The sequence below is a fragment of the Triturus cristatus genome, chromosome 7, assembly GCF_964204655.1.
Source record: "Triturus cristatus chromosome 7, aTriCri1.1, whole genome shotgun sequence".
NCBI classification, from domain to species: Eukaryota; Metazoa; Chordata; class Amphibia; order Caudata; family Salamandridae; genus Triturus; species Triturus cristatus.
Window position 1 is genome coordinate 1,259,431,036 of NC_140590.1, and position 23,064 is coordinate 1,259,454,099.

Here is a 23,064-nt window from a genome sequence, read left to right on the forward strand (position 1 = left end):
GTCACCCACCAGCCCCCACAGAGCAGACCAGGGTTGCATCCCGCATTATGGTTCCACTATAGGACAGCTGCTAGCTATGTGACAGAACCTAGCTTCAACACTTCCATAATTCAGGCCAAGACATACTGCCCAACGGATATAGTTTGCCCAATTCTCTTAGGAGCCAAATAATATATCATATATATATATATATATATATATATATATATATATATATATATATATATATATATATATATATATATATATTTATTATCTACTGGCCAGTAGATAGTTATAGTTAGGATCGTGTTTCCATAGGAAATCCGCAACATTCTATTTGGAATAACTTTGGCGCCGATTGACGAATCCTCGCGAAATGTTCAAAATAGGTGGGGCGCACTGCTCCGCTCCTTCCCTGAAGTCTCGGGGGGATTCGTCAAGCGGGAGCTGAGAAAAAGGGGGGTCCCAAAACGCGTTTTCCCTATGCATTTTTCCATAGGACCTTTAGTCCAAGCTACAGCCCGAACGGCTGAACAGAATTACTTGAAATTTGGCAGAGAGGTAGTCCTCAGGTCAGGGATGTGCCTTTTGCAGGTCTGGTGTAAATCTGTTCAGTATTTCCTGAGAAAATAGCATTTAAAAGCATATATATATCTATAGGCGCGCTCCGTGCGCGTACGGTAAAACTTACCGTACGCGCACGCTGCCGTGCACGAGCGCGATTCTGATTGGTTGTTAGATCTTAGTAAACATTCGAATCGGTCGAAACCAGGAAGTGTCGGCCGCCATTTTGTCTCTCGCAGTCTGAGGGGGTGTAAAACAAAGGTGGAGAACGTGAAAAGGGGGCAGGGTGGACAGTTCCTGACCCCCTAGCCTTTGTCAGGGGGTCCCAGAAGGACCCCCCAAGGGCCAAAATCTCTTTTAATTTTTTACGAAAAATCGCGGAGTACGCGTAGCGTGCGCGTACGGTAGAAACAGAAAAATTCCGGGAACCGCATAACGTGGGCGCGCGGTGCGCAAAGCGCACCGTGCACGTACGGTGCGCGCACGGTGAAAAACCTTAAAAAAAATAAAAAAAAAAATACATAACTTAGCATTTAAAAAAACGTACAAATTCACTGAAAAAACCATAGGTTTCACACACGTTATAGATAGGAATTAGCATTTAAAAAACGTTGCAAATTCACTTAAAAAACCATAGGTTTCACACATGTTATAGTTAGCTGGACATTTCACTCGTGAAAAACCATTGAAATTCCCCCGTTATAGTTAGTGCAGGCAACTATAACTCACGCGACCGCAATCCTCTGCTGATGACGTCAGATATTACATCACTGATGACATATGTGTCTTTCTGAAAAAAAAATATTTGCAATATATGTATAGCTAAAAATTAATGGAACAAGACATGGGTAAATAAGTGTCTAAATACAGTGATGTAATATCTGATGTCATCAGCAGGCGGTCGCGTGAGTTATAGTTGCCTGCACTAACTATAACGGGGCAATTTCAAGGTTTTTCACGAGTGAAATGTCCAGCTAACTATAACATGTGTGAAACCTATGGTTTTTTAAGTGAATTTGCAACGTTTTTTAAATGCTAATTCCTAACTATAACGTGTGTGAAACCTATGGTTTTTTCAGTGATATATATATATATATATATATTTATATATAAAGAGCACTATAGAGAAGAGCCATTGTTTCTTTGCTGAACAGCAATTGAAGGGTTTCAAGTCTATCAGATTTCCTATCCCCAAGTTAGTCTTGCTGCTTCAGTAAATGCCCCATATTTCAAGAACTGTCCAAAGGGAATATTTGCGTAACCACGTTGAAAGACAGTCATCCCCGACTCATCCTCCACTCATTGTATCCACACCCCCAAGTCCATGCCATTACTTAATTGGTATACTCCGAGTGTATGTCACTACGGAACCCGTTTTAGTTAAACATCTGCCCCAACAGGACCAACCTACCATAAATAGTCTGTCCACTATTCTACTGGTCCCTTGAATACTAAAGATCAGATGAACCAATTCTCCCTATGTCATACCAGTCGAAACCATCCTAGCCTCCACTTATGAGTTCTCAGAAACCCACCAAGCCCCCACTGGAGCTGTGCTGACACATGGTACAGCCAAAATCTGGCACTCGTAATCCCCTTCATCCGTGAGTATCCACATTTTGGATACAGCTACCAGCGCCCCATATTAATCCAATTATGACTATCTAGCTCATTAAAAATGCTCCAGGCAACTGCACTGGTATGTTGGTAAATGAAAACAGAATTCTTGGCTGCACTGTTATCTTCGTCAACCCTATCCTCCGGACCGTAAAAAGCAAGAGTTTCTTCCAGAATGGAACATGGCAACCTAAAGCACCCATAACGTTTCCTGTAAAGAGATCCCAATCAGCATGGTAGACCTGGATCCCGAGAGATCCCAGAGTAGTGTATTTACAATTAAAGAGAATATTGTTGGAAGTGTTGGAAACCTCAGCCAGCCAAATCGGGCGTGAGCACAACTTTTCCAATTAGCTTTTAGCCCTGACTACTTTCAGAATTTTTTTGCATTTCCACTGTGGGAGCCAGACTAGTTTTTAAGCCCCCCATGCGCCCAATGTATGACAAGATATAATAAGCATACAGCAAAATTGTGTGCTTGATGTCAGCCACCATCATACCCTTTAGGTGAACTCTTTGTTAAAGCAAGTTGACAAATGGTTTCAACCCTGTTGCAATAATTGATGGAGACAAGATATAGGCCTGGCGTGTACCTCTTCCTTTAGAATATGTGCGCAATACTACCCAGCTCATACGGACCGTTGTAGTGGGTCGAGCATAAAGCAATGAAGTTCATTTCATTCCACACCGGTCATAAATAAAAGGGACTGGAGTCAAAAGAACCAGTGGTGTCCACATAAAGCACTGCCCCTCGCTTTATTTCAACATTATTAACAAACCCTACCAAGGCCTGGTCATAAATTAAATATAAAATCGAGGGCAGTCTTTTAAGGTGGTGTTCCTGCATCCGTGGTCCTTGTATTAGGATCTTCATTTTGCCATATAATTCCTGTTGTTCCAATGTTCCATTGTAGTTTTACCGCTGTAGTTTTTAGATCTTGTTTCGCAGCACATTTGAATGAAAGACCTATTGTTACTATTTTTTAACTTTTACATAAAGAGGGCTTTAGCTCCACCCAGAGCAGTATTATCCTCTTATTTCATGTAATTTGCTGTATCATTTCACCAATTCTAGAGTGCTTGCACTGGACTTCATGAGGGTTTTTTTTTTTTACTTCTCAAAAGTACACTGAATCATAATACCTCATTACTTTCTTTTTGACATATTTTTTTTGTATGCCGAAAGCAATCTTTGTTTTTTTTTCACTGCAGCAGGAGTTTCCTCTTTAATTCCTATAGTTAGGACTCAAGTTGCAAGCCAGGCGTATTGGCTTGTTTCACGAGTGACTTCTGAGGGCCTACAGGGGATGAGCGACAGTTGCTGGAGAGAGTTGAAGATGGGTCAGATGTGTGACAAGCTAGGCTTGTAAATATATAAAAAATGCAGACGCACATCTTTGAAACAGATGCGTGCACGAGCCACGAGGGAGTGTGAGCTTTCCTTCACACCTGCTTGCTGAACTCAGCAGGGGGCTTCGGTCACTGTGCGGGATCACATTTGGGAAGGTATTTAAGAGACATTTGCTCATCTCAGGGAGTCGCGGTTCTGCCGCCCGTCTCTCTCTCGCGCCTGCCGCCAGCTACAGCCATTTCCACAGACACCTCTCGTGGCCCGGTCTCCGGTTACCGGCCAGCCAATGGGATCCAGAGATTTTTGCCTGATGAGATATTAAGGAGAGTGACAGCTGCACGCGGACAGCAGAGCCAGAGAGTTGAATTTACGACGCGATAATCCACCTCGGCTGCGGTGCGGGGTGTTTATCTGGTGGTGCAGAGCTGATAAAATGCAGGGGACCCTGGGTGCTTTCTGCTCCCGCACCCAGGCTGGGTGGGGACTATGGTAATGGTGCAAGGAGGTACAACCCCCTCCCAGGGGTGGTGGTCCCTTGGGAAGAATTCTAATTCATTAATATTCTACAGTTAATAACATCTCTTCCAAACACCAGTACATCTCAGTGAGTTAATTCCTCCTTGAAGGACAATTCCCTATATGAACATTTCTTGAAAGACACGAGGCCGAGAAAGATTATTCTTCTTTCAACATATCATTTACTAACCAGTGAATTAGGGAATTATTAGCTTCCAGGAAGATCTTATAACTCTAGGGGCCTTATGTATGAGCACATTTTACCATAGACACAAAATGGGTAAAACCCTTTGATACATCTGGCCCTTACAATAGGAACCCTGCTTGCTTATCATAGAGAGATCAACCACTGTAGTTAAAGCAGAGACACCATCCGATGGTGGAGAGTTTGGGAGAAAACCAGAAATGGAGGAGTAAGTGACGTGTGCTAGAAGAATTTTTAAGTGTCCTATATAATTGGGAATTCAGTGTGGTTTTATGACGGAAAAAAAAATCGCCCCCACACAATGTCCTCATTCCATGAGGCTTACCTTGTAATTGCATGGTCCTGGGTGTGATTTACTGCACAGTAACAGTAAAATCACATCGGATTTTAGCATGACCCCCAGTACTAAGCTACTCAGAATGAGACCCACCAGCTGGAGGTACATTCAATTACAGGTTGAATTCATATCTACATTAATTTTGTTTCACTAGACCATGCGTAGACAGAGGTTTTAGAAACCCTACACCCGGTCTCTGTCATGGAGCTTACGGCACGACAATGGTATCTTCCATTCAATGGCTTCTCAAAGGTGCTGTTGCTTTAAAAAAAATCGCAACTAAATCAATTTTAAGAGGACATGTCATGCCTAAAAAGACAGACTGCTGGCAATTGTACTGGTGTCTACATTTTGAGGTTCGGAGTTGTTTCCAACAACTATATTATTTTTCTTGGAAAAATTAAGGTTCAGTTAAACAACTTAAAGATTTTGGAAATTTAAATTAGTTTATCCGTTTTGCAAATCAATGTCACTGATGTGTATAGATCACGTGTTGCGGTTACAGACATTTATAACATCTATACATTACTTATGGCTTTTTATCCCCTGTACATCATGCACACAGCTTCTGTATTCATTCTTCCGTCACTGTATTGCACTGGAAGGATTTTGTTAATATTCATACACAGCTCAGAAGGACTTCATGGTCTCCGTTAATTCATGTATTAAGATTTATTGTTAAGAATTGAATGCCATAATTAGTGGCTTTCATGATGGAGTCATTAAAAAATGTTTCTCTCTGGGCCGTGCTTTGTTGGAGAGTCACACTGTTGCAATTTGTAACTGGATTTTGCATTTCTATGACCTTAAATGCATTTTATACAAATAAATTGAACTGGCAAAACAAACTATCCCACACCCATGGAAGTAATTCTCATGATAAAAACATGTCCGTGAAATGAACTCTCTCTAGAGTCGGCTCGGTTAGCCACTGTGGGGGCCAGACTAAAACCTGGGTGGAGATCTGGAAAGAGCGCCAGTGGATTGCGAACAGGGGTGAATACTTACTGGTAAACTTCTCCTTCTTCTTGCACCTTCGGACCACGAGGAACGCGCCGATGGCGAACACCAGAATTAAGACGCCGGCCACGCTGCCCACCACAGGCCACAGCCACGCATTCTCCTTTGGAGCTATTTCCGTGCCTGTGTGAAGGAAACCAAACCAGGAGGGGTATGATAAATGCGTGCTTTCAATTCAACCCAGGGCTTCTATTGGCTGTTAAATCCTCCCATGCAACCAGTTTAAGAATGAGTAAACCTATCCCAATTCTAATTCATATAAGAGGGGACCTCCAAGAGGCTTCTGGACATGCCCCTGTCTGAAAGACTCAGCATCTCCTGGACTTTTGGCACCACTTCAGTCTCAAACAGAACATCCCAGTTTTTGGAGGCGATTCATTTTCTTACACAATCATTCTGCCTGTATGTGTTATCGCCCCTGGGTGTGCAAAATGCCAGAGTCCCTAGGGACTCTGTGAGAAGACAAGGGTTGAAACAGTGGGTGGGCCTAACTCCCTGCCTCTACTTTAGCTTTAGTGTAATCATTTGAACCTTGTGCTGAACTGCGCAAGGCACTTAATGGAAGTCCCACCAACTCACAAGTAGTGTGCAGGTCTGTGCTCACAGGCACCAGTGTATAAAATATTGCATTAAGAGCTCCAGCTTTAAGTCATGACTTTTAACATTGTTTGGCAGAAAGATAGTGTATAAAATAACACGACCAGCATAAATAAAGAGGCAGGGAGGGTTGGATTGAGACACAAGGTTGCAATTGCAAGCCATCTCTCCCTGGATTGATACGGATTACCTCAGCGTCAAATCGTTAAACATGGAACATCTATTTAACTTGTTAAAAATGTGCCCTTTGCAAAGGCATGAAACAGACTCACCTGCACTTTTAGTTATAATTCTGAGTCATTTATATGATAAACCACAATTTACCAGTATTAAAATATGCCTGTGCGGTACAATAGGTAAAATAAACTCTACATGCTCTTTTCGAATTTTAATTTTTGCTTCATTCTAGTTTATTTTTGTTTTTTATAGTGGTCAGACTTTGGGAGGTTTTCTTCAGGGCTCTAATAAAAACGAAACAATAAAAAAAAAAAAGAGAAACATCTGAGATCTCTGCATGTAGCTTATATATCAATTCTATTCATAAAGAATTCTAAAGTGTGTAGCTACCCAGAAGGGCCACCCAGCTCTAGGTTAGCAGCAGGTAACTCGGCTGAAAGAATAGAATTAGTTGAAGAGGATAGTTTTTAGCAATTTCCTAAAATTAGGTTCGACTCTATTTTCCTAATTAGCTGGGGAAATGTGTTCCAGAGCTCAGGGGCAATGAACGCAAAAGAACTTCCTCAAATTCTAGGCACTATAACCAGCTGCTGGCTGGTAGAGCTCAGTGTTCTTGAGGTATTGTAGGGTGAGAGGAGTCTCTGAATTAACTTTGGGCCCTTATTATAGATAGCTCGATGGGCCAGGCACAGAGCTTTGAACTGTATTCTTTTAATCACCGGCAACCAGAGCAAGCTGGCCAGAGCCACAGTCGCAGACTAACATTTCAGGTTTTTAAATAAGTACGAGGGCAGTGGTATTGTGGATGACCTGTAATCTGTTGATAACAGCCTTGGGGCTTCCCAGATATAGGGAGTTTCTCTAATCCAGGCACGAGATGACCAATCCTTGCACCACAGTTCTGTGCTGTGGTTCAGGTAGCCATCTCAAAAGCTTTCTTAGAGCTCTAAGCAAGCCAAAGCATGTTGCAGCTAATTTTTTACATCGGGTTGTTATGGGAAACTGGTCATCGAGCCAAAAGCCAAGCATCTGGACTTCTGGTTTTGGGTGGGTTGATCGCTAAGACATTCTGGACGATTCACTCGCATCCATCTATCGGGGTTGCTTCCCACCATTAGCTCAGTTTTTTCACCACTTAAGTTGAGGCTGCTTCTGCCATCCAGTCTGCCACATGTTTGAAACCATACTTAAGTTGGTTGGAGATGTTATCAGTTTGTGAGGAAAGAGAGATGATGATCTGCGTATCATCGGCGTAAGATATGGAGGTAATTAGGATCTTCGTAAGTGAGGTTAACATAGAATTTGAACAGGGTCGGGCTTAAGGTGGAGCCCTATCAGTGCAGACCCTGGTGTGCTCAAGGTGTCCCATCCTCTTTGTTGTGCCACTGAAGAGCCCCTGGCGAGTGGGCATCATACTTACATGAGCCGCAGAAGTCACTCTTGGGCGCCTCCCTGCAGGTACCACAGTTCATGCACTTGCCCAGATCGGAGCTCCACGTCTTTCCTTGGGTGCATTTGGTGCCTGAGAGGAAAGGACAGGTAGAGAGAAAGAAAAGAGGGGAAAATGAAAGGGAAGAAGCGAACAGAGAGATATGCAAGCAAGAAAGGGGACAAAGGGAGGCAGAAAAGATGATGGGAGAGAGAGGGGTGGTGTGCGAGAAGATAAAGAAAAAGGTGGGGAGATCGCGTGAAAAAAGGGTATCGGAAAGGAGAAAAGTGGGTGGAAAATAGAGGAAAACGAAAGAATGATAAGGAGAAAAGTAAGCAGGAGGAGAACGGTGATGTGAGAGGGGGTTTAAAAGGGCAGAGAGAAGAAATAGAAGAGAAATAGCGGTGAATAGAAAGAGAGGAGAGAACACAACAAGAGAGTTTAATGAATCTATGTGTACATTTTAATATGTCAACAATTAAAATTAAATTTAAGAGCATATAATGAGAAAGCAGGTGGGAGAGAATGCACTCCCACTAAATGCAATAGACATGAGGCAGGCAGAAGAATTACCCAGAACCATTGAACGACACACGTGTGGTGTAATATTGCGCGTTACACACGTTTATATGACACGTACCACTGGTATGGCCTCACAGCACCATTTGGGTTTGGTACTTTCTTGCAAAGGTTTCGAAGATTCGAAAGCAGTTGTTGTTCAGTTGTAGTAGGCCGCTTGAGGATATTTTCGTGTTTTGTTGTTGATAAATAGACGAGCTTTAAATTAGTGGAGTGTGGCCAGAGGCCTGGCCAGGGTGCTAACCGGATTACTTGGCAAGCGTATTGACCGATGGGTTTGTATGTGTGTGAATTAACTGCCCATTCTGGATGATGCAGAGCCCCAATAGCCTTTGCAGGACCTTGTAGGGTGAGCCTGTGTTCTCTTGTATTATGGTTTGAGGTGATGGCCTGGGTGTATACAGTTGAGGGCTTGCTTAATTCCACCTACTGAGCTGTGACGGGTGAACTTAAATGCACAAAGTAAAGCAATTATACACACTTGAGCATTTTAAGGAATCTGTGACTATCCTACATTTTTTACCCTTCTTCGGATCTTTGCGCACTCCTTAAAAGTGAGATATCTCCTCAAATGTAAAAGCAAGCACACAGCAGTGGACTTCCACCGTTGTCCTGAGTGGCCCGATGAATCAGGCGCATAGAGATTGGCTTAGCCAAGAATACACGTGATGAGTCAGGGCCCCAACCCTTGAAGTGATGTGAGATAGGTATTTTGGGTAGTGATGTCAGAGGGTGAATTGGATACTTTGGGGGTGTTAAGTCGTAGACAGCCCAGGTGTTGGCAACGAGGTGGGCTCCAGTGTCCGTCGTCAATCCCAACAAACAACTGAAGGCCCAGATTCAGCAGAACAGAACGAATATTAGCCGCGGCGTCACAGGGCTGGGCATGCGGACGGTATCCAAGACCAAGGATCAGCTAACACCAAGGCTGGTCCAGCCTGGGCACCAGGCCAGCATCTAACAAGAGTCGGCTCCTGGGCCTTGGTACCAAGGCTGGAGGCTAAATTTGAAGATTACCTAATACTTATGTGAGAGATCTGCCTGGGGCTGGTGGAATATCAGGATTGTTAGGAACGAGTGATGCTCCACTGAAACATGAGAGCAGTGAGTTGCTGGGACCAAGAAACTCAGGAGCAGAGAGGATACGGCTACACGAACACATGGACGTAGAGGCAAGGATGCGAAGCAGATATAGGCAGGACCACACGGGCAACACTAAGACACAGAGACATGGATGTGAAGGCAGACACAAAAAGGCCACATGAACAACTCAGAGACATGGATGTGAAGCAGGCAAAGGCAGGACTACATGAACAACAGTAAGACACAGAGACATGGATGTGAAGCAGACACAAGCAGGACCACATAAACACTACGACACAGAGATATGGAGGTTTGGACAGAAATAATTAGGAAGAGAAAAACAGTGTGAAGGGCGCAGAAAAAAAGATTAGGTTTGGAAACACTAAAACAGGTAGAGACAGGCCGAAATGGGGCGGAGAGACAGAGTGATCTGGTGACATTGAAACTGGGGCAGGGAGACACAGACTGACAAGAGAGACCTGGACAGTAGGACAGGAGGTAAAAACGCTGGAGAAGGGAGACAGCATGACACTAATCAGACTCTTTCAGCAGGAAATCCTACATCTGTGACAAATACCACCCAGAGCGATACAGGTCCATACCTGGTAACTTAACGCAACATGACCCAAGCAGCGTGTGAGACCCCATGAAGTGCATGAAACTAGAAGTTTGGGGAATGAGTGAGATTCCTCTGAGGTGTGTGAGGTCATCGGTTACTTCATGTTATAGAGAATATTAGTATGGCCCTGCAGGACTGTCGGATAGGGAAATATGTGGGAATTGTGTGAAGTGTATGAAGCTTGCCAAGCAGGAAACAAGTGGGACCTGAACTTAAATGCACAAGGGCAGTGATATAGGCGTGGTCTGAGGCCTTCATTAAATCATGCATTTCTGCATGTCTTCGTAGTGGGAAGGAACACATTTGCTTTACAGAAACAGTAGAAAGCCTAGAGCTGGTAAGAGAATGAGAAGAGTGGAAAAATGGGAAAGGTTGCAGAAGAGTTGACAGTAACCAGGGAGCAGGACATGGTGCTGTGGTTAGAGTGTGGGTAGTCGATAGAGGGGTGGGCAACAGGTCTCTTTAAAGCAGGCACCTGAAAAATAGCACCCAAAGGCCTTCGAACAGAGTCACATCCATATGTCTTGGTTTCCTTGTTGAGGGGTATGGAGAGGTGAAGAACATCCCTACAGCGATCGTGGCGAGTGCTTGGATGAAAGATCCAGGTTCCATATGATGAGTCTGAGAACAGTTTTGGAAGATAATGCTCACTTTGATAGGAAGCCAATTGATGGCTTTCACAGCCAATGATATGGGATCTGATCTGGCAACGGGACACGTTGATGAGCGGTAGCTGGTCCTCAAGCAAGCAGACACGAACAGCAACTATGGAGGAGTCGGGTGATCTAGCTCAAGGACTACTGTGACCAGAGCTACACAGTGGAAGTAAAAGAAGAGGTGAAAAGATTTGCCCGCTGCAGAGCTTGTAGTGGGCTTCCTGATCTGCATGGCTACAAAAAATCAAGGGTTAGAAGGTGGTTTGGTAGAGGATGTGAGTGTCTGGTGATCTGCTGTAGGTAAGAAAAAAGCTGCTCTGGTTGGAAGAAAAGGGGAGGAGGAAAGAAGGATTCTGTCGTGCAAGGGTGATGTTTAGGGACATGGACAGAGATCCGATGGATATCAGTGAGGCTTCTGTTGAATGGACCATGGTGCGCAGAGACGAGATACAAAGCTAGGGTTGGGTATCATCTGTCTACTGAGGAAGGAATAGACATTCCAGTAGCATCCAAGAGGAATTCCGGCAGCTCAAATGAATGTTCACGAGCAAGGGAGGCAGGGTTGTGCCTGAGGACCCGCTGTGTCACATGAGATGGGGAACAGATCTAGACGATCCCTTCCGTATAAACTAGTCATTACTGGGCAGGAATGAAGAGAATTACTTGATCACTTTACCTCCAATGGTCTGAAGGGAGGGAATAACAGAAATCAGAGGCCTGTGGTAAGCAGTGTCGAATGCCACTGAGCAAAGAGGGGCGCGGATACTGAAGCATGGAGAGGACCCTCGAAACAACCCATAAGGGGGTCTTCATAGCACTGCATCATGGGCAGAAGCCAGACTGTGAGGAACGGAGCAGAGATGGAGAGTCAATCCGTTTATAGAGATAGAAATGTTATGAAGAAAGATGGAGACTCCACTGTAGTGCATGAAGCTAGCGACGGAGAATGAGAGAGGCTCTACTTATGTGCTGGAGGCCAGTGACGGACATTCAGTGAGACTCTACTGATGTACTTGAGGCTAGCGACGAGGAACAAACAAGACACTCTGGAGCACATGGAACCAGTGACTGGGAACAAATGGGACTCTATTCAAGTTATGGGAAATGAGCGAGACTCTACTGAAGTGCACGAGGCCAGTGACAGAATAGTGGGGAGATTCCAATGAATGGACGGGGCCGGTGACAGGGAATAGGGGAGGTCCTACTGGCCAGTGATGCAGTGACTTTGTGGAGCAAGCTATCAAATTACTAGGAGCCCACCCAAAGTCATACGTGGCTTCAAGAGAATGAGCCAAGCCATCAAAATGTTTGCATATAAGTTGTGCAACAAGCATCTTGTTAAAATATAATAAAGACTCTTCAAAACAGTGGATTCCTTTACCATGCGGCATAATTTCACTCTCGTATAGCTGCTTTAAATGCAATGTAAACATGCATCTGTCTCCTCCCAAGCCCACAGATGAAGGCGCCATGAATGAATGAACTAAGAGACAAGACATTTGTGAAGTGCCCTCTACATGTGGCCTATATTATTATAGATGGAGCAACCTTGCATTCTATTAAAACATTTGGAAGAAAGGTTTGTGTCCAGCATGAAATATGCACAGAATTATTTGAAGATGCTCTCGCGTGATTTTCATGGAAAGGGGGGCATACTATAACCAATTAATTGCCTAGGATCACACAATTTGGTAACGAATGGAGCTTGGATTAAAGCCAAGATCTCCAATTGCAGAGTGTGCAATTCAGTTACTAGATTGATATTGTTCTCCTATCCTGACCCATCTTATCATAGTGCAATCCACCCCCAATCTCTGTTACTTTAGGTCTCAGACAGGAGGAAAGGTTCTACACCTCAGTGAAACCGCAAAATGAAGAGGTCTCATGTCTTTACTGTGGCAAAAGTGAAGTGACAGACTTCAGCAAAGAGTTCACACTTTGCTTTTTTAGGTCTTGAATGTACTGTCTGTTGCAAGACGTTTTGTTAGCTTACAGTGGGCTCACAGCTTGCCATTTTTTACCAATGGTTGACCACATTGTCACTCATTTATTTGAGGACTTGTGAGGGCTTTACTTCCCCATTGCGAGATTGTCCCTTTTTCCCTCCCCTGGAGCATGAACACATTACTACGTCCTTACACTGCTCGTTTTTGTGCTGCTTTCCTATTTTTAGTTAAGCACTCTATGAACGTACATGTGTTTCCAGCTGTCTCCCTTGTGTGCTTCTCTGGCCCCTGTCTCAGTGTTGCTCTGACTCGCTACTTGTTTCTGTGTCCCCAGGTTACTCTGCCTTACCTTCCGCTCTGTGCTCCCCTCATCTCTATGTTTCTCTGTATCACCCTGTGCTTCTGTGCTCCCCGTGTTGTTGCCATTCCCATGTTGCTTCCCCCACATGCATCCCCGTTTTGATTGCACGCCCTTCACAGGTGTTTTTTTGTGTGTTTTTAGTTACCGATCCTACTCGGATTGTGATGTAATGTGTTTGAAAAATCAGTAGCATAACGGCCATTTCACACCATTCTAGAACAGCCACATGATCACCTGTCTAAAACCCCAGTCGCCCTCCTCTCAGGCGAGAGCGCCATGCAGACAGCTGGCTCGTGTTTAGCTCCAGGGTTTCAATGGACTTCCAGCAGAGCCAGTCCAGGCATATGGCTTGTGCCAGGCTCGCCAACCTCTACAACCCACCCAGTGCTTTAAATGGGCAGGTACTGTCCGGTACGGTACTGCACTTCTTTAACTTGAAAGAGAGCACTTGCCCATGTCATTGCTGCTGCAATCTATTTAACGGGAGAGTACCGGCACTTCAAAGGAGCAAACAAGTACTTTATAGAGTGAGTACATGCACTTCTATATATCCATTTAAAGCACCGACCCCACCCCATCAAAGTACTGGCGAGGGACAAGGCACTCTGCAGCCCGAGGGAGGAACTCCCTGCACCTCTGGCTGCTCAGAGGCAGGCAGGGAGCGGGCAGGCTCCTTCCCAAACCTCCCCCCTGAGGAGCCAAAGACATTCCTTCCAGATGAAGAAACACCATTTCAAAGAGGGTGAATCAGAGGCGCCCTGATGACACATCCTGCAGGAAGAGGCTGAAGGGGGGGGGCGGGCCAGGGCCTTGCAGGGACTGCCGCCCCGCAGCACCCACCCCTCCCTCCCCGGCCGCGTCTTTATCTCTCCTCTCATCGCTCCGCACACACACACTCATCCACACCTGTTGCATTCTCCGCATTCCTCAACCCTGCGGGCACCCACGCTAATGCCACGTGTCCTTCAATATATATTATTCCTTCCACCCACCCCCTTCTACGGGCCTGCACACTGCTCACACTGTCAATGCACCTCAATTCTTAGTGACTTGTACCACCCATGCTTTAGCTACAGGTTCCCCTCCTACATCTCTGCCTCGGGGTTGCCTAAACAACCCTCAGGCTGACCTCTGAACTGACGCCTTACGTTGTACCTCTGCAGCCAAGCGACCTGTCACTCCTCGGCGGGGTTCACCATCTACGTCAGAGGGGCCTCAGGTGAACCCTCGCGCACTCTTCGGGGGTTGGCTCGGGTGATACCGTGTGTGCCAGGGGCGGGGGTGTCTTGCGTGATACCGCAAGGCCAGAAGTGTCGTGAAGCCCCGCCCCTTTCCGCTTTAGCAGCTACGGGGGAGTGCGGCTTTTGGGCCTCTTCTGTCTGCAGCTAGGCAGGGGGAAAAAACGCTAATGAATAAATAACACGATAGAGAAAGCGCAGCAAGGAAACCAAAAGATATTTAAATAGGAAAGGAAATAGAAGTAAGGACGAAGGGATAGGCGGATGTGTGAGTTTTCACCTGCCCACCCACCTATACATTCATCCAGGATGGCAGGTTGAAGAGATGACTGGGTGAGTGGACGGATAGGAGATGGTCAAAGGATGGCAGAGTTGATGTATGAGTAGGTGGATAACAGGGTGGAAGGTGAAAGGGTGGCAGAGTAAAGGGGATGGATAGGTTCATGGCCAGGGGAAAGGATGGTAGAGGAAAGGGAGGGATGGTGAGTGGGTGAAAGGATGCATGAATGGATGACTGGATGAATGGGTGAAAGGGTGGCAGGATGAATGGAAGAGTGGATGAAAGATTGAATGAGATAAGATCAAAAAAATCGATTCATGACAGAACATTAAGGTGAAATAGTGAATTCCAGTGGGTCAGTGGAAAGCTAAAAGGATAACGTGGTAGATAGAAGATACAACAAGGGAGTACGTCTGGGCTGGGATCACGTGCCTACTGATTGGTGCCATCAGAGCTTTTATTTCAACGTGGGGGTATTTTCATTTTCTGGCTCCACCCTCGCTCATCGGTGCCTTCGAAGCGCCCGAGTCTCGGTGTAGGCTATAGCGGCCACCCCCTGGTCTCATCTCCCGCCACTCCTACACACCTCAGTGCTCCCTCTTCTGTACCCGACCCTTCATTCCCCCATCTCCCTCATGCTCTCGACACTTGGCTACCCCCTCCCTGATCCCACCGTCGCCCCCTCCCACCCTCTCTTTGCTCCCAGCATCAGCATGCCATGACTCCCAGCCGCCCCCGCAGATGCTACCAGGACACGGAAAACCGCTCTGACTCACTCGTTCATTCAGGCCCAGCAGAAAGAGGTGACTCTCCCCACCGTCCATCCTCACCCCCACCCGAGGGGCCCCCCTCCCGCCCGGCGGAGAAGCGGCTGAACTCTGAAGAGCACGCGGAAGAAAGTCACCTTTCACTTTTTTGTACCAAGCCCAAATAAAGTCCTGCTCGGTGAAAATGCAGAGGGCCGCGTGGCACTGTGAGAACCCCACATTTCGCAAACGCAGTGGGACTTCATCTTCCAGGTGCACTAACCCTTACAGAATACAGTCCGATGCCAATTAGGGGTAAACGTAGGTACCCTAGCGTGCCCCGTGGCACCACTGGCATCAACCTTTCTTCACCCAGGTGGTGAGTTCAGAGAGTAAACTGGGCTATAAGGGCGTATTTTTTTTTTTACTTTCGCATTGTTTGCACTTCTTGCCTGTCCTATAGGCATTCAGACGCAAACAGGAAATGGACAGCAGCCCTGTGATATGATTGATGGGCACATCCAGAGTGAGGTCAACAGATCATGGGACATAAGAACAGAGGACCAAAATATCACAAAGGTAATTATAGATTTACTTTTCTGAACTCCATATCTACATACCTTGTAGAGATATACTAGCCAGGCCAGGTGGCTTAGTGGACTAAGGCGTCCACTATAGGGGTCAGTGTTTGACCTCATGGTAACAGGTTAAAATCCCACGGGTCCACTCAGCCTTTCATCATTCTTAGGTCAATAAAATGAGTACCATTGAGTTGGGTAACAATAATTATCTGTTATTCAGTGCCAAGATGGCACATTGGGTGAATGTTCGTTTACACATATGTTAAATGTAAATGTAAATTTGATACTTGTATAGCGCACTACTCACCCGCAAGGGTCTCAAGGCGCTTGTCCGAATACCGCTGTGGAACCCATCCTGGCTTTCCCTGTGAGGCGTCCACTCCTGGGCACCCCCAAGGTGGAGGCCAGGCATCCTTAGCGTTGTGGGGGCCGTTGTGGAGATTAAGCAAGCTATTGCCCAGAGTTGCAGAGTGGGACTCCATGATTGGAATAGGCACCGAGGCGAGAATTATCAGGTCCGTGGAATTTTTTTGAGCCCAAGACCCACCGAGGCGGGGAATTGAACCCTGGTCCCGGGCTAGACCTCTGCATCAGGGTCTGCCGCTCTAATCATTGAGCCACACTTCTCCACGTTATATATCAGATTTTGAAATCTCAGGTTTACTATAAGAATAGCTAACCTCGGAACATTTGTTCTTAAGTGTAGCGGGGGTGGGGTGCAACCAGTGGAGTCATTTCATAAGGGAAGCCATACGATCTTATTTTGGCGCCCTAATAAGGTGGCATGCAGCCTTATGAGGAACAGCCATTGTTGGGATCCACAGTAATTAAAGGCATTAATAAGAACCTCATGGCCACCCACCCAGGACACAGTGAAAGGCTGCACTACTCCTAAAATTCTTCCCATTGGAGTCTCTGAGCTTTTCAAGAGCTATGACAAACAAGGAGACAATCTGGATCCTATCAAAACCCAGAAGAGCCTAGCTCAGCCCACCAATGAAGGTGCGACCTGCCTTTCGCCAAGATGTGGGACCATCCTTGAATAGTCATGCATAGTCGCGGCAATGCAAGGAGCAGATATCCTGCATGAATGGAGTTTCACCAGTTATCAGTTTGAGACGAGGTTCTTCAGGCATTCAAAGAGCTCGTTTTGTATTAGAAGCATACTGATGGAGACCCTCCCCACAGCTCTTCACCAGCAGGGCCGGCCACTTGCTCAGCTGGCGGCCTGGACGAAAGACATTTGGCACCCTCCCGACTGCTGGAGGGTAAAACCAGACGGCAGGAGGCCCTTGGGCGTTCACGGGTGAAACCCGACTCATTACCCCTGGAGCAGTGGCAGGCCTCTAGCACAAACCGCTCCAATCCTCCCCGGCGCATCCCTTGCTGGGGCCAAGTTGTTGGTGAGGGGCTGCGAGTGGATGGAAGGAGCAGATAAGAAGATGGAGGGGAAAGAAGGGGTTAATGGGGTGTCAAAGCACGGCCCCTGCTGCACGTAAAATGATAAAAGCAGTTTAAAATGCATCACAGGAGGCAAGCGAGAGACCTCCAGTTTTAAAAACCTTAAAGCAGACAGTCCCCCCCCCCCGCCCCCCTTTAAAGGTTGGCGCCCTGGGCGGGGGCCCAGGTCGCGCATACCAAAGGCTGGCTCCAATCAGAGGAAGACCAGATGGATTCCTGGAGCAAACCCCACAACAGGGAGAGGCGAGGAAGAGGAGGAAGCATCCAGGTGGACACACTTCAGTACACTCGATCTTACTAGGAAATGAAAGTACAAATCATTCCAAGTATCACGCCACGCACACTCAGGCACACTACCAGAATGAACAGGAGAGCCCTGTGGTCATACTAAAATACATCAGGAGAAAGCTCAAGCAGACGGTGCCAATCACCAGCAGCGCAAAGCAAACTGTCCATCACCCCAAAAGTGGCAGCCTTCGTCCTGGCTTGAGAGAAATCCCGATTTTGTAAGAAGATCAAAGACTGATTGTGTGGTCTTAGAGTTAGCATGCAACCACCTTCACAGTTTCACCGGGGAAGCTAAACTAGCAATGAAGATTTCAGAGATGGGAAGAAGGCAACACAGTTGCTTGGCTTACCTAGTAATGCACTTTTTGCACTTGAAAGCGGGTTTGCACACTACTGCCTGTTTGGTTTCTGGCACTAGCAAACTGTATCAGATTACTGCAGTGTTTTTTATTTTGCAAGGGTTGCCCTTACACTTTAGGACAGGGATGAATATTGCCTGCACCACCCCCTTTTGTACCGCTTTGTTCGCCATAAGTTGGCAGGGTATGCTCAGACGTGAGTCCCTTGCTCACTTTGTCACTGGATTCAAGCAAGCCTGGCTGAAGACGGCTGAAATGCCAGAAACCAGTCCTAGGAAGCTTGTTTCCGGTCCAGGGAAGGCATGGCTTGGCAGTTCGGGCTGGACTGTTCCCATGATGCACAGGGTCAGACTGATTTGCATATGGCCTTGTCTGAACTGGGGTGGCAGAGTGGGCTAAAGAACGGTGATGGATCAAACCCAGATCTGTTGACTGGCTGTGAGTGTTTGATTGGTTCTGATGCTCCGTCCATCACCACCCCCTTTTGTACCGCATCACCCCAAAAGTGGCAGCCTTCATCCTGGCTTGAGAGAAATCCCGATTTTGTAAGAAGATCAGAGACTGATTGTGTGGTCTTTGCAACCACCTTCACAGTTTCACCGGGGCAGCTAAACTAGCAATGAAGATTTCAGAGATGGGAAGAAGGCAACACAGTTGCTTGGCTTACCTAGTAATGCACTTTTTGCCCTTGAAATCGGTTTTGCACACTACTGCCCGTTTGGTTTCTGGCACTAGCAAACTGTATCAGATTACTGCAGTGTTTTTTTATTTTGCAAGGGTTGCCCTTACACTTTAGGACTGGGATGAATATTGCCTGCACAGCCTTTTTCAGGGTCAGCCTGTTGACTTCGCTCACAAGCTGAGGATCTGAGGCTCCAGAGAGGGGCAGTTCATGGGGTAGGATTTAAGCAGTTCATGGGGTGGAATTTCTTATGTTTCAACAGGCAGCTTTCTCCAAACATACATTCTCTGCAGCTGCTCCACATTTGTCAAATTCTCTTCCACCAGATATTTGCCTTGTTCTGTGGCCTTTTTTCAGGCTTCAAAGGCTTAGAAGGTTATTTTGAGTTTGGCGGACAGTATGCTCTGCCACAAATGTGGAGTACCATCCCACCAAAGTGACAATCCACCCGCTCTAGGTACAGTCAGGCGAACCACCTTTTTTCCACCGACTGATCCCCCGCTGACTCCTCCGGCGGGAACTTAGGCCCGACATTGATTCCAAGTACCTTAACCCCTTCGACGCTTATGACGGAACGGTTCCGTCATGCACGTCGGTTGGGCTGTGCTTATGACGGAACCGTTCCGTCATGGCCCCGCCCGCGCTCAGAACCTTCAGCACTGCGCGGAAATCCGCGCAGCGCTGAAGGGGTTAAACAGTCCATCCTATTTAGTGTGGCTGTTTAGATTACTTTTTCAACAAGACAGCGACTCCTCTGAAGGCATGAGATCTCCACCAGGCAGATGGAAATCTCTAAATATGGCTGGCTGTAGCCCACTAGGGTGGCAGAGTACAGGCATGCCCTGCCCTGGGGAAACGGAGTAGAGCCTGCATCACAGAAAAAGCCCCCTTTTTTCGTGGAATATATCCTTTTTGTGCTGAAAAGTGTTAATGAATTATTTTTTCCCCTGTTTTTAGCTGTTTATTTTTTCCCTGTCCTTCTTTATATTTAATCAACGTACTCTCATTTGTTACTGTTTTTGTACATCCTCATCATTTTGGACATGAGGGCGATTAATAAATGGCTATGTAAGATTCTTTGTGCCTAACCTCTCTCCAACACAACGGGAACCAGTCACCCCAAAGCGCGGACCGATAGCTAAAGGGGTGCCGAGAGCTAGCGGACTTCTGGTCATGTGAAAAAGAGGCATTGATATAGTCTGACCAGATGGTTGGGGACTTATTTTATTCTTTTTGTAAATTGATAGTGGAGCTCTGAGCACACTTCGGAGAGGAAGCAAACAGAATCTCAGCTCACATACTGACTTAAATAAAGTAGTAGGTCTACAGAGCCTGTGTTGTCAGCTGGATTTATGATAAAGCTCTTTAGATGTAGACAGAGCCCGCTGGGATCTATCCAGCTCGTTAGGCATTCCTTAATTTGTCAACGGTGGCCGGCTCCATTAGATTCCTTAATGTGCACTGGATAGATTCAGCATGCATATTTGCTGACATGTTAATGCTTTCAATAATGCTTGTTTGCAGAGCAGTGTAGATGTACGAGAGACTGCTGACCTATTTGGGGCATGAAAGGAAACAGCAGGAGTTGGCCCAGGAGAAGCCAAGTTTTACAGATTTGTTGAGCAGACTGAAGGAGACACATTGGCGGGTCACTCTACCGATAATGTGTAGCTACCAACCAGTCACGTCGCATTCTGCATACAAAAGCATGAGCCGTTGCCGAAAAGTTGAGGAGAATCAGACATCATGGGTGCCACTGTGGCAGAAAGAACCCCAGCTGTCTATGACCGGAGCCTCGGCCCCTTGGTGTGGTCAGATTCTGCATTGGAGCTGGCTCAGAAGGTGTGGTGGGACCAGGCACCAAGGATGATCGGGAGCCTCACTGGTAGGATGGCTCCCTTGTGCTCAGTCCTCTGCCCTCAAACCGGGAGACACCCAGGTCTCCAAATTCAACTAAAAAAGCATATGGTGGATCTAGAAGATCTGAACAATTTCCACTTCTTTTCAATTTACCCTCCTTAGCAAAAGTACTACAGAGCTGCTTGGATACCCAAATATAACCCTTCATAAAGGAGAATGACCTCCCTGTTAAGTACCAATCAGCCTTCAGTCAGGACGGGGAACAAAGACTACAACCTTAGAAACAGTTGAGGAAGCACGTCACATTCTGGTACAAGTTGACTCCTGACTCCCAATCCTCCTTGACATTTCTGCGATCTTCAATAGGATGAAATCACCAAGAAGAGAAGGGTCTAAATGACGCGCCTCTTCATGGCTTCTCGTCTTAATTGGACAATCATAGTCAACTCTCTTTCTAACCCCAATTTACTGCTTTAAGGGGTTCCCTATGTTCAATCATCTCGTCTACTTTCTTCAGTCCATATATGGAACCCTTTGCCTATTTATCATTATATCGCACCACCTTAATGCTGACAATATCCAGCTCCATCTAAAAAAGTTCCCCCAGAAAGATGTAGAACTTGTGACCTGAATTCTTGCTGATATTCAAGCACGGTTAATGCAAAATCATGTTAAACTGAACCTGCTCCAAACATCTTCATCTTGGACAAAAACCTTAACCGACAAGCTCGCATCAACGCCCTTGCAAAAGGGGCGGAGTTCCAACTATAAATCCAATGAGGAACTAAACCTGTCACTCTGGCTCTAGATTTGAAACAAGTAGCTCTTCCCGTGCGCTCGAGTTTGTACGATGGTACCTCCAGCCTCATAGGAATTCCCAAATTGCACCTATCTCGTCTCAAAGCATACCCACATGCTGCTGCTGGGCTTGCCACAGACTCGAAAATATTCAATCACATTTTAACAATCCTAATCTTTTTGAAGTGACTTCCCACAGATGCAAGGAGTATCTTCAAGCCAACCAGCACCACACATTAGGCAATCCACTCTAGAACCCTACATTATCTTTCCAAGAATCATGTCATTTTTGGGGACGGGGAGGGGCGATATCACCTTCAAGACCATAGCATCCTTCTTGAAAAGGCCACAAGACAAAACCTTGAAAGTAGTTCTTCTCAGGAAGTATGCACAGGGGGTGGAACTCCATTCCACCCACCATTTGTACATCTCCAGTCTATTAAACACATAAAAGATTGGAAGATCCTTGTGTTTCAGTGAAACCTCCTCCTATAAATGGCCCTGAGAATGCCCATGATGGGGTCAATTGGTGTAATGCCCGAAAACTCATTTTTCCAGAGTGGCTACTGCAAATATTCTTGTAAAAAAATGTTCATGTAGTTACGGATACTCTTTTCTGCCCCCAATACCATTTAATGCTGTATATTTTGGCCCCATGAAATTAATTCTATGTGAATGTTCTGTATGTCTTAAAAGGTTTTGTTAAACTGCTCTATGTAATGCAGTCTGCCACCCACACGGTTGTATGCCCATTAAATGGGACTATTAATAAATAAAAAGAATAACGTGCAAGGTATATAGTTAAAACACATAGTATTGTGAGACGACTACTGTGTATTGTCCATTTTTAGCAGTACTCGTACATTTAGGCTGGTCAATTAAGCGGTGGTTGTATATGCTGGAAGCACCAGTCTCGCGGAATTAGAGTTTTCCCGAATAGGTAACAAACAATCACTGTGTACATTCTAAATCTCCGCAAAATTAAAGAAATAAATGTGATGTTTTTCTGAAAAGTTTTAAAAACTCTTTTAGAAAAACAACAGGCCCATCTCTCAGACCGGTCCCGAAAATTGAGCCAGGACAGAATGTCTTAAGCTCCACCAGATTGCTCCTAACACGTAAACAGCTATGCAGAATCCTGGCCGCCCCACAAGACAAGCAAACACTGTGCTAGGTTCCACTCTGGAAACTGAGTAAAGCATTTTCAATTTTTCCAAGGAAAGGAAACGTGAAGTTGACTCATGTGCCAATCTGGCACAGAGCGAATAGAGCAACTCCTCTCACTAGTTAGTACATGACCCATACACAAACTTGTAATAAATTCTACCATTGAGCTTCAGGAGCAGTACCGCTCACCAGCCTATGGCCCCTTCCTAACTCATGATGAGCTCTTTCCTAGGGACTCTACTTATGAGCTGAAAGAGCAGCCCTTCGAAGCCCCAGGGATGGACAGGATACCACAACATACCTTTTTGATAAACTGACCATCTACAGAGATCCACGACTAATAGAGGCAAATAAAATCTTCGCATCCAGATCCAGTACTTCAAGAATTTATCCTCCACTGCTCTGACTTTCTTCGGGCCATGTGCTCAAGTTATAGAACTCTTTTAATGGAAAAATAGAAGGGCAGGCACCCTATACCAGAGCACTTATTTGATTCTGAGAAGTGCAGGCACTCTCCCTCTCAAAATAAAGAAGTGCAAGTATACTCAGTACCCGAGAGTACTGG

General features: G+C 46.0%; 1 protein-coding gene across 1 annotated transcript in view; it reads right to left on the minus strand.

The window, feature by feature from the left end:
- TNFRSF12A (TNF receptor superfamily member 12A) overlaps positions 1–23,064 on the minus strand; it is a 36,356-nt gene that overhangs the window by 6,904 nt on the left and 6,388 nt on the right. Inside the window, exons 2-3 of the mRNA XM_085618758.1 lie at positions 7,787–7,888; positions 5,581–5,715 (exon numbers count right to left, since the gene is read on the minus strand). Coding sequence (XP_085474884.1) covers positions 5,581–5,715; positions 7,787–7,888 — 237 coding nt within the window. The remainder of the gene's footprint in view (positions 1–5,580; positions 5,716–7,786; positions 7,889–23,064) is intronic.